A 14,359-nucleotide genomic window follows, 5' to 3' on the forward strand; every position below is an offset into this window, starting at 1 on the left:
CATGCATTTTTAGTTTATTAACAGACCTTCCTGTAAATTTATCTTGTGCTGAGGTTATGCATGTACATTGATATACTGCAGTAATGTAAATAAATGTTATGCTTATGTTTCTGTCTTGAAGGCCAGCATGCTTTCTTCTTAAGGTGTATGCTTAGTGTCCTGTATGTTGCTTCTTACTTTTGACGATTGAATTGTAGAGTAATTTTTTTTCTTGTAGTGTTTGTCACCATGGTAAACATTCAGGGAATTAGAAGTTGCTTTGTTGTCCTTTTTGTCATGTGTTATATACTAAGTTGCCTTCACTATGCACTATAAGTTCTTCACATATGGACACTGGGAGTTGTTGTTATGGAACCCTTGGCAGCACAGTGCAATGCATTTTGCAGTTGGTTGTATGCATCTTCGCTGTTCAATGGAAAACATGTATATATCTATCTCCAAAGTAGTAACTTTACAGGGGGAGGACAAAAAGCCCTCTTAACTTTCAGTGAAAGTCAATGTGTAAAGATTTTATTCCAGGTTATTTTGGAGCATCTCTATTGGACCACTTGTCATGAAATTTTCCCACAATGGAAGATGGTCGTTTTTCTTTAGTGATCACTGTGGTTACATTAACTTTATAGCCTTAGCCTTGCAAGATATTTTGTTTCAACTCCAAATATTCTCTTCTCAGATGGCATTTTAATGTATTCTAACATTGCATTGGTTTTGCAGCCACATAAATAAGATCAACATGTTTAGCTCTTTATTTTTTTCCTTTTGGACATGGGAATCATGAAATTTAGTTCTTTATTAGTTGAAACATGTTGATTTTTCCAGAATATTATCAAACTCATAACGTCTTCATATGAAAGCAGTGTTAAATTAGCCTGTTTAATTTTTTAAATTTTTTTTATTTTCTTAAACAAGGATTTCTCATGAGTATTGACTATCTAATTTACAAGTATTCCTCATGGAAATTATTGATTTGGAAATTATGTAACGTGTAGAAAGAGTGTTTCTTTTAGGTCAGTGTAGAGCATGGCAGTATTTAGGTTTAAATGATGATATGGCAAAACTATAACATTACAATTCTTGAATATGTAATGTAGAATACATATCAGTTAGACATGTAATTGGGGGGTGGGGGGGGGGGGATCAGATATAAAATATTTGGCTTGGCCAAGTCATATTTTTGGAGAGGACAAAGAAGTTGGTTTGATTAGTGTTGATTGTTTGCAAATATTGGTATTTTGCTTTAGATGATGTAATTAATGTTGTCCATTGCACAAACTCCTAATCAACTTAATTAGTTTTTCTGAGGTGACATTAAAAATACTGTCAGTATTCTTTAGAGCATTTATGATGTGCTTAGAAAACCATATTGTGTCTAATTATGGTATTTGACATGAAAAATGTTATAAAAATAGCAGTTTCTACAGTATATAGATTTAAATTGCAATTAGATTGAAATGTCACTTTAATTTGGTTAGAGTAAAATGCTGTTTTTAGTAAATATACTGACTCATTTTTGTTGTTTTAAATTATTTATGTATTATGTTCATCTTTGTGTGCCCCCCCATCCTATGCATGTTATTTATGCCTGTGTCTTATGTAAGAAATATAGAAATATAGCTTTAATGTATAATTTTACTTATTATTCTGCATATTATGGGCCCCGATGTTACTTCAGATTAATTTGTTTTCCTCTACTTTTTTTATTTTTATTTTTTTTTATTTTGGTGTGCAATCTAGGTGTGCTCTGCTGCCTTACAGTGCTACTTCTGATAGCTGCCTTTCTTAAACTGCCCTGACTGAAGTGGGTCACTGTGTCGTTTTGGTCTGAAGGGAGGTTAATCGTGAGCAGGACAGTCCTTTGTGAATAAACACATTTCCACAAAGTTTAAGGTGTTTGTTTTTGTCAAAACATTTTTCAAACACTGATCATGCTGTCTAAAACTTTGCTATTCAGCCCTGTTGTTTGATGTTTGGAATATTTTCATTTATTTATTCCTTTTTTTTTTAAGCTGAATTTGCTACCCTTTGAGGGCAGTGGCAGTCATTGGTCACACATTTAATAGTAAATAGAGGGAAGATTTCATATGATGTGCTAAGATATTGTACTTTCAGAGTATTAACATGCTGTATGGCACCTCTTTGACCTTCACTCTTAGTAATGTTATGTATTCATGTTGAACATTTTATATATTTTGCTATTCTGCTTATATTGCCAGGGCTCAGCTACTTTGCATGCTGTTTTAATTGTCGTGTATGGTTCTGTCTTATATTGGTATCAATACTGGCACATAAACACAGTATCATTATCAGCTACGGAGAGCACCAATACCATAGGTGTGTTTGAAATGGCCCACTACTCACTATTTCCTACATGTAGTACATGGCTTATTTTGGGGGACACCCCACGAAGCTGATACTGTTGCGCATGCACGCTGCTAGATACAGCTCGATTTTAAGTCGGAGCAGATTGTAAACAGACTGGGTATTTCACACTACACGACTGTTTTTGTGGATTTTAACACACTACACAACCCCAAACTCCCCAACCAAACACAACCTGAGTTTCCTAGGAGACACAGATAAATATGGACGTACAGGTCTCTGCGGTTATTGTGTGTGCTGCTGTTTGTATAGATTCACAAAGAAAAAAAAAACATGTAAAAATTGGTTGTGAATGTGAAAACTCGGTCAGTGCGGCCTCTACACACTGCAGCGGGAGCTAGTGATTAGGAGAATAGCACATTGTTACAGCTACGCTCCACATTAAATGGTTCAGAAACATCGCCGTGTTGCGTCATTTAAGGTGGAATGGAAAATTAGAATACAGGTGGAATGCAGGATGTAACAGTGTGTTTTTTGGCTCACTATGTTCTCCTACAGGTAATACTCGTTATCTGGGGACATGTGCATGCAGCACAATGTAATGTTATTTTTCATAGTTTTACCTTTTAATCCATCTACTGTAGAACTCCACTGCACATGTTTACTTTCTGTGCTCTGTTCTCATTGGCCGATGAAGGGACTCATTCAGCCTTCAGTTGGAGAGTTTACAGTACGCGATTACTGCAAAAAAAATTTGTGCCTCTGAAACTTTACATTTTTTAATGTGCAGTTAATAAAAAGTACTTTTTGTTCATTCAGGCTTATGTCTTATTAGTGATACAGAAAAGTGCTTTAACAAAATAAAATCTGTAAGTATAGCATTATAAATATCTGTATTTATAGACAACTGTCTACTAGTTCAGATAGATTTGGTATCGGCAGATAACATGAAATGTTGGTAATGGAAGGGGAAAAAGTGGTGTCGGTGCATCCCTAGTTCTGACCATTGTAAACTGTGTGCATACAAAATTCACTTAATAAAATATTTTCCTCAGTACTTCTAAAATCAAAGTTAAAACCATGAAAAACTTTTGACTTATGTTAAAATTTGTGTAATTAGTATGCTCAAAACTAGTAAACAGCCTATGACTTACATGTTTAATAAAAATGCACATGAAATAACTGCTAATGACTATTCATGGCAATAAAACATGTAAATATCACTTTACCTCCTGCTCCAACTTACAAATGACATTCACAATGTTAATCAAAATCCACTTTTTATAAAATTCAGATGCTTCCTCACTATTTGCTAGTATCTAGTCTGTCTGTGTGCTTGAAACTTGTCTAATGATTTTACGAAACCTTAGTGTCAGTAAACGTGTATTTAAAAAAAAAAAAATAAATAAGTAAATGGCCAAATATGCTTCCTCTCCCTATCTCTTCATGGCAGAGAGACCTCCAAATGTAAAAAATCACCAAAAGAGAGAAGGATGGAGCTTTATTCCTGCTCCATTGTTGGGTAATAATCAGATAATTTAGGTAGGAACCCACTCTAAATTCAGGAGGCTGTAAACTTCAAGTAAACGGACAGAAAAATTCTACAAAACCAAACCACTTGAGTTACAAACAAGTTTCTGTGGTAATTCATACAGCGAATTTAAAACGTAATTACACTTCAGCCATATATATATATTATATATATATATATAATTTTTTTTTTTTTTTTTTCATTTTAAAATGGAGATTGGATGCAGAAATGTATAGCTTAACAGCATCAGCTGCATTTCTCATGGGCATTGCAGGCCTACATTTTCAAAATTTGTACTTTTTACACTTGCTTCTGCACAGAACCTCTTTTTGCTGCAGCAAAGACAGACACCAACTAACTCACTAAAATAGACACAGCCTTACTTTGCAATGGTTTTTTGTTTAGGGTGGCTTAGAGTTGTGGGGGGTGAAAGAGTTATATTTTACAGATGGCTAATTTGTGGCTGTAATAGGTAGTGTCACAGTCACACAGCTCCAGGGACGTGGAGGTCGTGGGTTCAGGTCTGTGAGGAGTTTGGTGTGTTCTCCACATGTCTGCGTGGGTTTCCTCCAGGTGCTCCCGTTTACTCTCACGATCCAAAAACACGTTAGGTAGATTGGCCACACAAGTGTCCATAGGTGTGTGTGTTGCCCTGTGAAGGACTGATTCCCCTTTCAAGGTGTGTTCCTTCCTTACACTCAGTGGTTGAATGAATAATTAAGGGTAATAATATAATGGTAAAAAGTTATATTTATACAAATTTAAGTTTCAGTCAGTTAGCTGTTAATACATAATTCAGTTATTGTACCTTTTACCTTGTGGTATTTTATGCTAGAGTTTTTGGTTTGTACATTTATTTTTTAGTCACAGTATACATGAGTCTAACAGCTGCAACTTTCATCTGGAACAGAAAATTTGAAATACAACCTCTTACAAAAATGATGGGATCACCACAGTGAAGTTGAATTGCCCAGCTTTCTTTACATCATAACAAAGTAACTAATTGCAGATTTGGCAAGATTCATTATCATCCTGAAAAATGACTTTGTCAGCAAATCTAGTTTCTATTGGTGGAATGAGAAAAATGTAATGTGAATCTATTAACCGTTAATTACCATCTCTTATTGTCCTGTAACTTGCAACCCTATATCATAAACAATTGGAGAAATTTTGGTTGTGTTATACTAGAATAGCCCTAAACATAAGTTCTAGTATCATATCCTTGGCCCAAACAAATGTTCCATGATTATCTCACACATAGCTTTCATTTAATCATTTACACTTCATGACCACTGCAAGCTTTTTTTTTTCTCTTTAGGTGTTTGTTTCAATTGAAAACTCTTTTAATAAGCTAAGTCTACCTGCTTGTTAAGGTCTGTAAGCACTCTCTTTTTCTTTTTCTTTTTTATAAACTGCAGGTTAATTAGCATTTTTACATGTGCTACTATTTTAGGGAACCTTGTGTGAACAAGGACTAAAAAAGAACCTGCTTCCAGGGACTAGGTATCAGATTGACCCAAAGGAAAAGCAAAAGAGCAGAGTAAATCCAAGCAATGTTGATAAAGGTATAAGTGGTGGAAAAGCAGCATTGGGAGGGGTTACAAGTGTGTGTGAGGGGGATGGGTCAATATTAGCTATCACATTTATTAGCCTTGTGCTAAACATGGACAGCTACTCTGAGAAAGTCAGGTGCAGTGTAGGCTCCACCTCCTATGAGTTGAAGAAGAGCTCACTGCTTCTGCCAAGGCTCAATGTGTGCTCTGCCTTTTGCTCATCTGCTTCTAGGTGCTGTTTGCAATCAGAACTGTGGTACTATGTTGTGCAGAGGTCTCCATTTGAGCCGTTCCCTTTTCTAAACGTTTAGCTCCTTCTACTGGGAGATGCTGAGAGCCAATTCAGAGCTGTGGATCCACTGTGCTCTAGTTTTTGTGTCTTGGAGAGAATGAACTATTAGCAAAAAATATCAGTGTGTAAGCATCATACAAATTTTCCTGAGAGATATATGTACATAATTTCTTTTTTTCTTTGACAAGGCCAAATTTTGATGGTCATAATGTCTGAAATGGGGCTTGTGGTGTGTTCATAATATGTATTGGTTAATATCTCCTAAAGGTTTTCCAAAGAAGGACAACCAGGTAAACTGACAACTTACTCATAGGCTGTCAAGGCTCATTGATGTTCAAGGGGTGCAAAGGCTGGCTTGTTTAGTCCACTCCTGCAGAAGATGTATTGTAGCACAAGCTGAGATGCACTGTGTGTTCTGACACCTTTCTTTCATAGCCAGAGTTAATATTTTCAGTAAATTGTGTTGTATTAATGTACATTTTACATATACCAGAATATTTGGTTTCATTAGACATGTACATTCTGAATGACTAAGGAATGAGTAAAGGTTTGCTTAAATGTGGAAAAGAACACTGTAAACTGGCGAACTTGGGTATACTTTTTGCATGGAAGCATGATAACTTCAGTAGCAAAAATGAAATTCAACATCAGTGAATGTTCATTTTTAAAGCTTGTCTTATAATTCAGAAATATTTAATACTAATCTTTTGTTCAGGTTTTTCACTAATCCTCGAGAGTATGAGGGTAAATGGTTATACCTTGTTTTTTCTTAGTGTATGCTGTGTCACCATGTTAGTCATGGTAAGATTTTGGGTTCTTGATAACGGCAGCTAGAGTTGTTTACAACTTATGGCCTATGTCTAGGCTATCTTTACCTCTAACTAATTACTTAGAACCTTGGTGCTATTGAGTGAACCAGTATTAATGGGAACCAAAGATGCATCATCAGTAGGAGGCATTGCAGTTGCTTGGTTTCAGTGTTGCTGTGGCTGAATTTGTTTTGGGATGGGCCAAATGGAAAACAGGAAATGAGACTTTGTGATCAAAATCAAATTTTACTTTTCTCTGCTGCTCTCTCTCTTTCACAGAGCTGCTGCCTTTTTTTAACCAATACAGTAATACAACCAATACCACAGAGAAAAATGGATAGAGTTAGGAAAAGGTCATGTTTAACCACTGTGGTGTGTATGAGTTCTGCGCCATGCTGCTAATCTTGAGAAAAGTAGCCAAGTGTCCACCTTCAGTCATGCCAACCTCAGACCCAGAAAACCGATGGAGCATTCTTCTGTTTTTATTTCTTTGTAATTTTCTTTCCAAATCAGATGATCGAATAGGTGTCATCTCCAATTTTATTTTCCTGTTTCAAAACAAAGTTGCAATATACAATTGCAATATATATGCTGTAAATCACCCCATTAGGTCCATTGCATGGTAATGCCTTATGAGGGTGAGTGTGTGTTTTCATTCTGGAATCATTTAATATTGGATGGATGAAAATTAGTGTCCCTGATATTACATTCATCTTTTTTACTTCACATTTATTCCTCAGTTTAGTGTCTTAACATTTATAACGTTATCAGGCAGCAAAAGATTTTGAGGACTAATACAGCGGTCATATATGAAAATTACTACAGCATCCGAGATGAACATGACATTTGACACATGACATCTGTTTTTCTCTCTGTCAGAAAGTCAGTCAGTCTTCTCTTTGTATTTTCTCTCTCTGTACTTGCTCTTCAATGAGTAATTTTTCAGACTCTATTTGTACTTATGGAGCTTTTCCATGGCATTGTATCTAGTCGACTGCTCTACTTTTCTCTTTTGTTTCATGTATCTGGTACCTGGAACTGTGTACTATTTAGTCCCTGCTAAACATGATGTGTAAACCTTGTAGAGTACTAAATGGGCAAAGAGACTTTTCTAACGATAGCTTGTAAAATGATGCTGCCTTTTTTTGAAGGGGTTCAAACGTTCTTTGGATTAGAGGCAGACAAAACTCCTGCAAGAGCTGCACGGGTTACAAGGAACCAAAGTCTACACTGATCTGTGGCACAGCTGTGTTCAGTCCCATAAAACAACACGCGAATACATGATGCAACGCTTAATGTTACTGTAGTCTCAGCCACAGACGCTCCGCCCACAAGTTGTCACAGTCTGATACCTTCAGTACGTTAAGTTAGCCTCACTGTCAGGATCCTGCCAGTTGCATACTAATTGCCCACCTCCTACACGTCATGCCAAAATAGCGGACTTGTGATTGATCCTTTTGCGTCTCAGTCAGATTTCTTTGTGTGCAGTAATAGGCGGTTCTTGACCACGTTAAGTGACTCTCCGTAGAGAGTCTGGCAATGCGAGATTTGGGACACATACACACTAGTGGCTGACGGAGTGTCAGAAACGCATTCATCAAAAGCATTTCAGTTAGGTCTCTGCGTCAGCTCTGTTGGACTATAAACCTTCCTGTATGCAGTTAAAATGCTCCGTCAAGCGTCAAATTTCAAACCATTTCGACTTTTGATACAATGGACCAATAGAAATATAAGGGCCAATAGAAACGACGGTGGACAGCATAGACAGAAGAAATGAAAATGTCTCGTTTTCTACTGGATTTCTAGATACAAACCCTGCTCCAGCCAAGTACAAGCTATCTAGAAAGACAAGTGCCACCTGCGCATTGTCTAGTGTGTAGGCACCCTAATGCTGTTACTGTTGTGGTTTCCAGAGCCCAGGTTCCAGTTAGAGTGAGTAGAGCCTTGTAGAGTCAAGCACATTAGGTACCATACAATTGAAAAGTGCTGTTTTTTTAGCTTTGCAAAGCCACGAGTTTCTTGGGCAATAATGATGTAGATGTGTTGTTGCACTCAACAGTCCAGTCAATTCATGCTGTATTCTAGTGACTTTGCAATTCTTCACTTTTATTTCTTGTGAAATTGTTGTTTTTCTTCATTGTTAAGTTATTCTCACTACTGTTTGAGACTAATTGGCTACCATGTTGATTCAATAAGAGGCATAATTTTATTTTTCTATATGTGATGATCCTATGCCTGGATGAAGAGGACAAAATTGTGTTCAGTATTTTATTTTTCCTATATTCATCCATATCAATTATTATTGCAGTATAGCATTTTAGTAACATGTCACACTTTGAAAAGAAAATCCTTCTAAAATTGTAATGAGAATCTTAATGCTTATTATATTGCAACTATTTAAAATTTTCTAATATTTCAGAAATGTCTGTGTACAGTATGCAAATTGTTCAAATCCACAAGATAGTAATAGACCTATGTAACTTTACATTTAGACTCTTCTACCGAAAAACTGGAATTTAATGCTCTCATCAAAAAAAGTAACGTGATCTGTGTTCTGTGTCATGAATGCATTATTAAAGCATAAACATCTCCACAGTTCCGTGTGCAGGCTCTGCTTCAGAGACCGTCTAAATTGTGTTTACACGTACACAAGTATCAAGCAAGCAGAATCACTTCATGACTCTTTCATGCTCAATAGCTGTAAATATGGTGATTATATAAAAAATTGGTTGGTGACTGTATATTCATTTATGATCAAGTTTTTGTTGTTAATAATGCTAATCACCTCTACATCAAAAAAAAAAAAAAAGGAAAGTTGTTCTTTCTCCATGTTGAATTGAAAATGTATCGTATCGTGGAGCAAAAACAGCAATATGCATTGAAATGTTTTTCGTTGCGCACCTACACTTCAATGACACCAGCATGTAACAATGAATGGTTGCTTATATGTAGTACCAGTTGTAGTGTGTTTTGTTTTTTATTTTTTAAATTAGCTTGTAAGCTAAAGATCCAGACAGATCACTCCAGTGCTGCCAAAGAGACCAGTTATCCACACTTTATTCACCATGGATCAGTACTAGTGATGCACGATATATTAGCAGCTGATATATTATTTGATGATATGTGGATTTTTGTGTTATTGTAATTTATGTGGTATTGGAATTTCACACAAAATAACACTGACGCCTGTAACTACACAACTATGTCTGCAGTGTGGATGTTTTTTCCGTTTTTAGGATTACATTTCTCCTTAGTGAAAACTAATAAAATATCAGCAACGCTCAGTACATGCACACACCGATAGCGGTGTAAACACACACACAGCAGGTTAAACGGAGCCCTTATATAAAACACATGGAAATTGTTATTCAACATCTGAATTTATTACTGAAACATGATGATAAACGATTACAAACACTCGCTCAAACACTGTCCCTTGCTTGCCTGGAGCCACTTTATGTAACTTTCTCCAAAACAAACCCGGCGCTGTACTAATTAGCGTCCCTCTAGAAATGTGGAACCAGCAGTAAATCTTTAATAAAAAAAAATGAACTGCAACTAATAACCTTAAAACATAAAGTTAAAAAGTACTGAACTATACATATACTTAAAAAGCTATGATAAGAATTTTGTTTTGCTTTAACACAATGTGAATTTGCTTTAATTACAAAAACATAAAATTGTTGGTTATTAATATCAGTATTGGTTAGTCCCAGGTGCCAATTGTCGGTTATTGTATTGGCCCAAAAAATTCAATCAGTGCCTCCCTGATCAGTACTCAACACAATTTACCTATTCTTGTTTGGGACAGTTTATGTTCTGATAAAAACTGCCTAATGGGCATGGAGACAAGTTCTTTTTAATCCACCGTTCCCTCAGAGTCTGTACAAGAGGCAGCAGAACGCTACAGCTGATGTCTTTCATAGCACTGCTATATATATGTCTTTCATAGCACATAGCTCTGAAAGGCCGTTAAAGAGCCAGAGCTGGAGCATGTTTGGATTGTGTTCATAAAGACAAACCTCTTGTATTTATGTGCTTTCCTGGGGGGATCACGTGTAATGTGATTAAGTGAAACTATGGAATGTTGTGTCAAACATATTTCTTAATGCTATAGAGGCTGCATCTATCACACTACACGTTGCTATTGGTTTATCACTGGAGCCTAGATGATCCCATTTTATAAGGCACAGGTGGGAACAGGTCCTCAAAGTTTATTCTATAGCTTATTAGAACTGCAATATTAAACGTTTTAATAACTAAGATTTTTATACACATTTTCAGTATTTCAGTTTGCGTTATTTACAGCATCTGTTACTGACTGACTGTCACTGCAGGGTGTTGCCATCAGTTCTTTGCACTCCATTTTAAAGTTATGAATATTGACAAAGCCAAGAGGTTTTTGTTTGATGGTGATGTCCAGTGTAGTGCATGAAAGCGTTCATATTTTTTGTGAACCCTGAACTGAACGACTCGGTTCACAAATGATGAACATCATTCACTCTCATGCGACTGAATGCTGCTCAGCTTTATGGCATGCTGCATGACATCATCAAAACACAGCCAAGCATGGCTAGCGCTAGTGGCATTTTCTTGAGAATTGGAGCACTTACATGTTGACTCAGAGAGGAAAACCACACGTTTATGTGCAAATTGTGTCCCACTGGTTTGAAAAAACAAGTCCGGACACCAGCCACGTCTGCATTTGTATTTAAAATGACACCATTAAACTGAAGCATTCAAGCAGGCTTTTGGAATACATGCGATTTATTCAAGTCACAGTAATGGAAGTACAGTACAGATCCAGTAATGGATGTTCAGGGGCGTGGTGGCTCAGGAGCCTACCCAGGATCATTGGGTGCAGAGCAGGAACACATCCCGGCACGTTCACGCACACACTTGCACCTATGGACACTTGAGTCACCAATCCACCTACTAACGTGAGTTTTTGGACTGTAGATGGAAACTGACACAACACATCACCAGGTCACAGTCACCCAGAGCAGAACTTGGACCTACAACCTCCAGGTCCCTGCAGCTGTGTGACTGCCACCTGCTGCGCCACCATGCCGCCTTATTGTTATTTACCTTTGCATAGCACCTGAGCTTTGTTCTTTGGGCATGGGGATATAATTCTGATTTTTCTCCCCTGTTTAATATACATTTTGTTTTGTTTTTAATTTCATACTTTAATCTTTTACTTAAAGCATGGATGGTATCCCTTTGTTACATTTGTATTTCTATCCTTAAGTATCTTTCAAATACATTTTGATGCATTTAAGGCAACTAATACGACCGGGGAAGCACTTTCACATTTACACTATGGTAAATGTCCAGAAGAAGAATCACATTTGTTGTTCCCCTTATGGAAATTTTCTGCATTTAATCTAGGTTAAGTGAGCAGCTTTTAATACACAGTAGGGGCAGTGTGAACACACAAACAACCAGAACAGTGGTTAACCACCTTGGTGCCCGAGATGCAGTTTAGGGTTAGGTGTCCTTCTCTGGGTGATGTGATTTACAGCCAGGCATTTTCTTTGTCAGATGCATTTTCAGTACAGGAATTATTCTGCATACTTTAGGCATAGGGTGATGCCTGTGTAGTGTGTTTGCAGGAGACATGGCATGAATTCACTTTGAAATTTCTGGGAAATTTTAAATGCTCTATTTACACATGGGCTCACACAGACATTACCCAGATTTTGTACTAGGAGGCTGGCAGGATAAAGTCTGTGTAAAGTGTGAGTGACAGACTTGTAAAGATTTAAATTTGGTCTGTCTTCTCACATGCAGTAGTTACCTGAACATGGTGCACTGGTGTGTGGCATATGCTGTTAATATCTTGGATCTGCTACTTTTATTCGCTGAGGTGAACGAGTACAGGACGTTGCCATGAGTACCAGTCATTAGCAATATAATTTGAACCTTTGGAGCAGCAAAACTAGGGGTACTAAGACTGTATTCATACTTGGACAGTTTAGACATTTAACATGGGCTCAGACTGCAAAGTTGTGATTTTCTGTGCATATGTTAACACATCACGCAAACTCTGTCCCCTCTAAATGGACCCTATGAACCGAACTCTGAATACTTCTCAAGGAGGTTTCAATACAGTTTGATTTATTGTTATTGATTTGTGCACTGTAAAAACTGAACGATTCCATCTCTTTTCCCATTTTTACATTTTGATTAAAGTGTTACTGCATATACTCTGAACCCCCCCCAAACAGCATTTACATTTTGTGTTCTTTACTTTTCCAGGCTGTTCGCTGCTATGATTCTCTAATCCTGAAAGCTGAAGGAAAAGTCGATCCCGAGTTATTCTGCCAGCTGGGTCACTTCAACCTCTTACTGGAGGATTACCCAAAAGGTGACCATTACAGATCATGTCCCTCCCATTCTTTAATGTTTCTATGTGTTTTTTGAGTGATCGGAAACTGGATATTTGTCTAAAACGTCTTTTAATGTGTTAAGTTGTGAAACATAAAATTTGGAAACAAATATGGTGTTGCCTGTATATTTGCAGCATTATCAGCATACCAGAGGTACTACAGTTTACAGTCAGACTACTGGAAGGTAAGTACCAGTCTTTTGGTGTTTAAATACAAGTGCATTTAGGGTTATTGCTACAGCACCTTAAATAAAAAAAAAATCTTTATTGACTTATTAGATTGTGGTGTAGTTAAAGATGCTCAAGGTTTTAATATTTTAAGTTGAGTAAAATTATTCTTGATTTGTTATACAATTTGCCAGTGCAATTTTTCAGAGTGGTGAACCCCTTCCCATCTTTACTTCTGGAATTTCAATTAAGTATAAGGTTTAAAGGTTTTGCACATCATTTAAAGGGGACAGCTCCCTGGCTTCTTAATGAAATGCTCCTTTCTTAACCTGTCTAAATAGCCCGGGAACCACCTATTTATGTGTCCTTTAAATGATCGTGAGCAGTTTAAATGATCGACTCAGTTCAGAGAGAGCACACAGCGATGAGAAACAAGTATGCTCCCCCCTCCCCACTTTGCTCTAGCTTTTCTGTTTTGAAGTTGAGCCAAACAGCAAGAAACAAATTTTAGACTAACCACGAGTGAGTTTGTGTGAATGTGTTACAAGCTAGTTCCATAATGTTCTTTACATCTGTCAGTTTGTTGCAACTTTAAACAAGAATGAAACTATCCCGAGGTTTAAAGAAAAATGAGTAAATTAAATACTTGAATAAATATTGCAGCGCATGCATATAGCATAAAATAAAATGTAAAGGGGGAAACCTACAGCAGATCGGATCAAAGGGTAATATGTTTGAGAATTACAAGTAATTACATTAAATGACTAAATGTTAATTATTGTGTGTAATATGATATACTACACACAGTGCCCAGTCAACTTGTTGGACTGTTTGATAAGCTGACATGTAACTGTTTTATTAAAGAGAGTACATAAAACAGTTTTTACATAAATGTCCCTATTTGCACAGACAAGTAGGTCTTTAAGTTGGTGTAATGTCACTCTGCTTAAGTATATTAGTTTGTGTGTGTGTGTGTGTGTGTGTGTGTGTGTGTGTGTGTGTGTGTGTGTGTGTGTGTGTGTGTGTGTGTGTGTGTGTGTGTGTGTGTGTGTGTGTGTGTGTGTGTGTGTGTGTGTGTGAGAGCTGTTTTGGTTGTGAGAAAGGAACGAGAATAAGTGTAGGAGTTTGTGGGCTTGTGTTTTATAGTAATAAGGTTCCTGTGGCTTTCCGGGTTAGTCATTCTGTGCGTTATCTTTGCTAGTTTCACTCTTCATATACATGAACAAAAATTATGAACATGAAATGATTCAATCATTTGCAGCTATTTATTTGTGTACAGGGGATTAGTATTATTAT

At 36.8% G+C, this 14,359-nt stretch overlaps 1 protein-coding gene across 2 annotated transcripts in view; it reads left to right on the forward strand.

Moving 5' to 3' along the window:
* Positions 1 to 14,359, forward strand: part of kdm6al (lysine (K)-specific demethylase 6A, like) — a 44,045-nt gene that overhangs the window by 2,248 nt on the left and 27,438 nt on the right. For both annotated transcript variants that reach the window (XM_066664593.1, XM_066664594.1), the window contains exons 3-4: positions 12,766 to 12,874; positions 13,031 to 13,080. In XM_066664593.1, the coding sequence (XP_066520690.1) occupies positions 12,766 to 12,874; positions 13,031 to 13,080 (159 nt within the window). The remainder of the gene's footprint in view (positions 1 to 12,765; positions 12,875 to 13,030; positions 13,081 to 14,359) is intronic.

Source organism: Hoplias malabaricus, chromosome 3 (assembly GCF_029633855.1).
Source record: "Hoplias malabaricus isolate fHopMal1 chromosome 3, fHopMal1.hap1, whole genome shotgun sequence".
Lineage (NCBI taxonomy): Eukaryota > Metazoa > Chordata > Actinopteri > Characiformes > Erythrinidae > Hoplias > Hoplias malabaricus.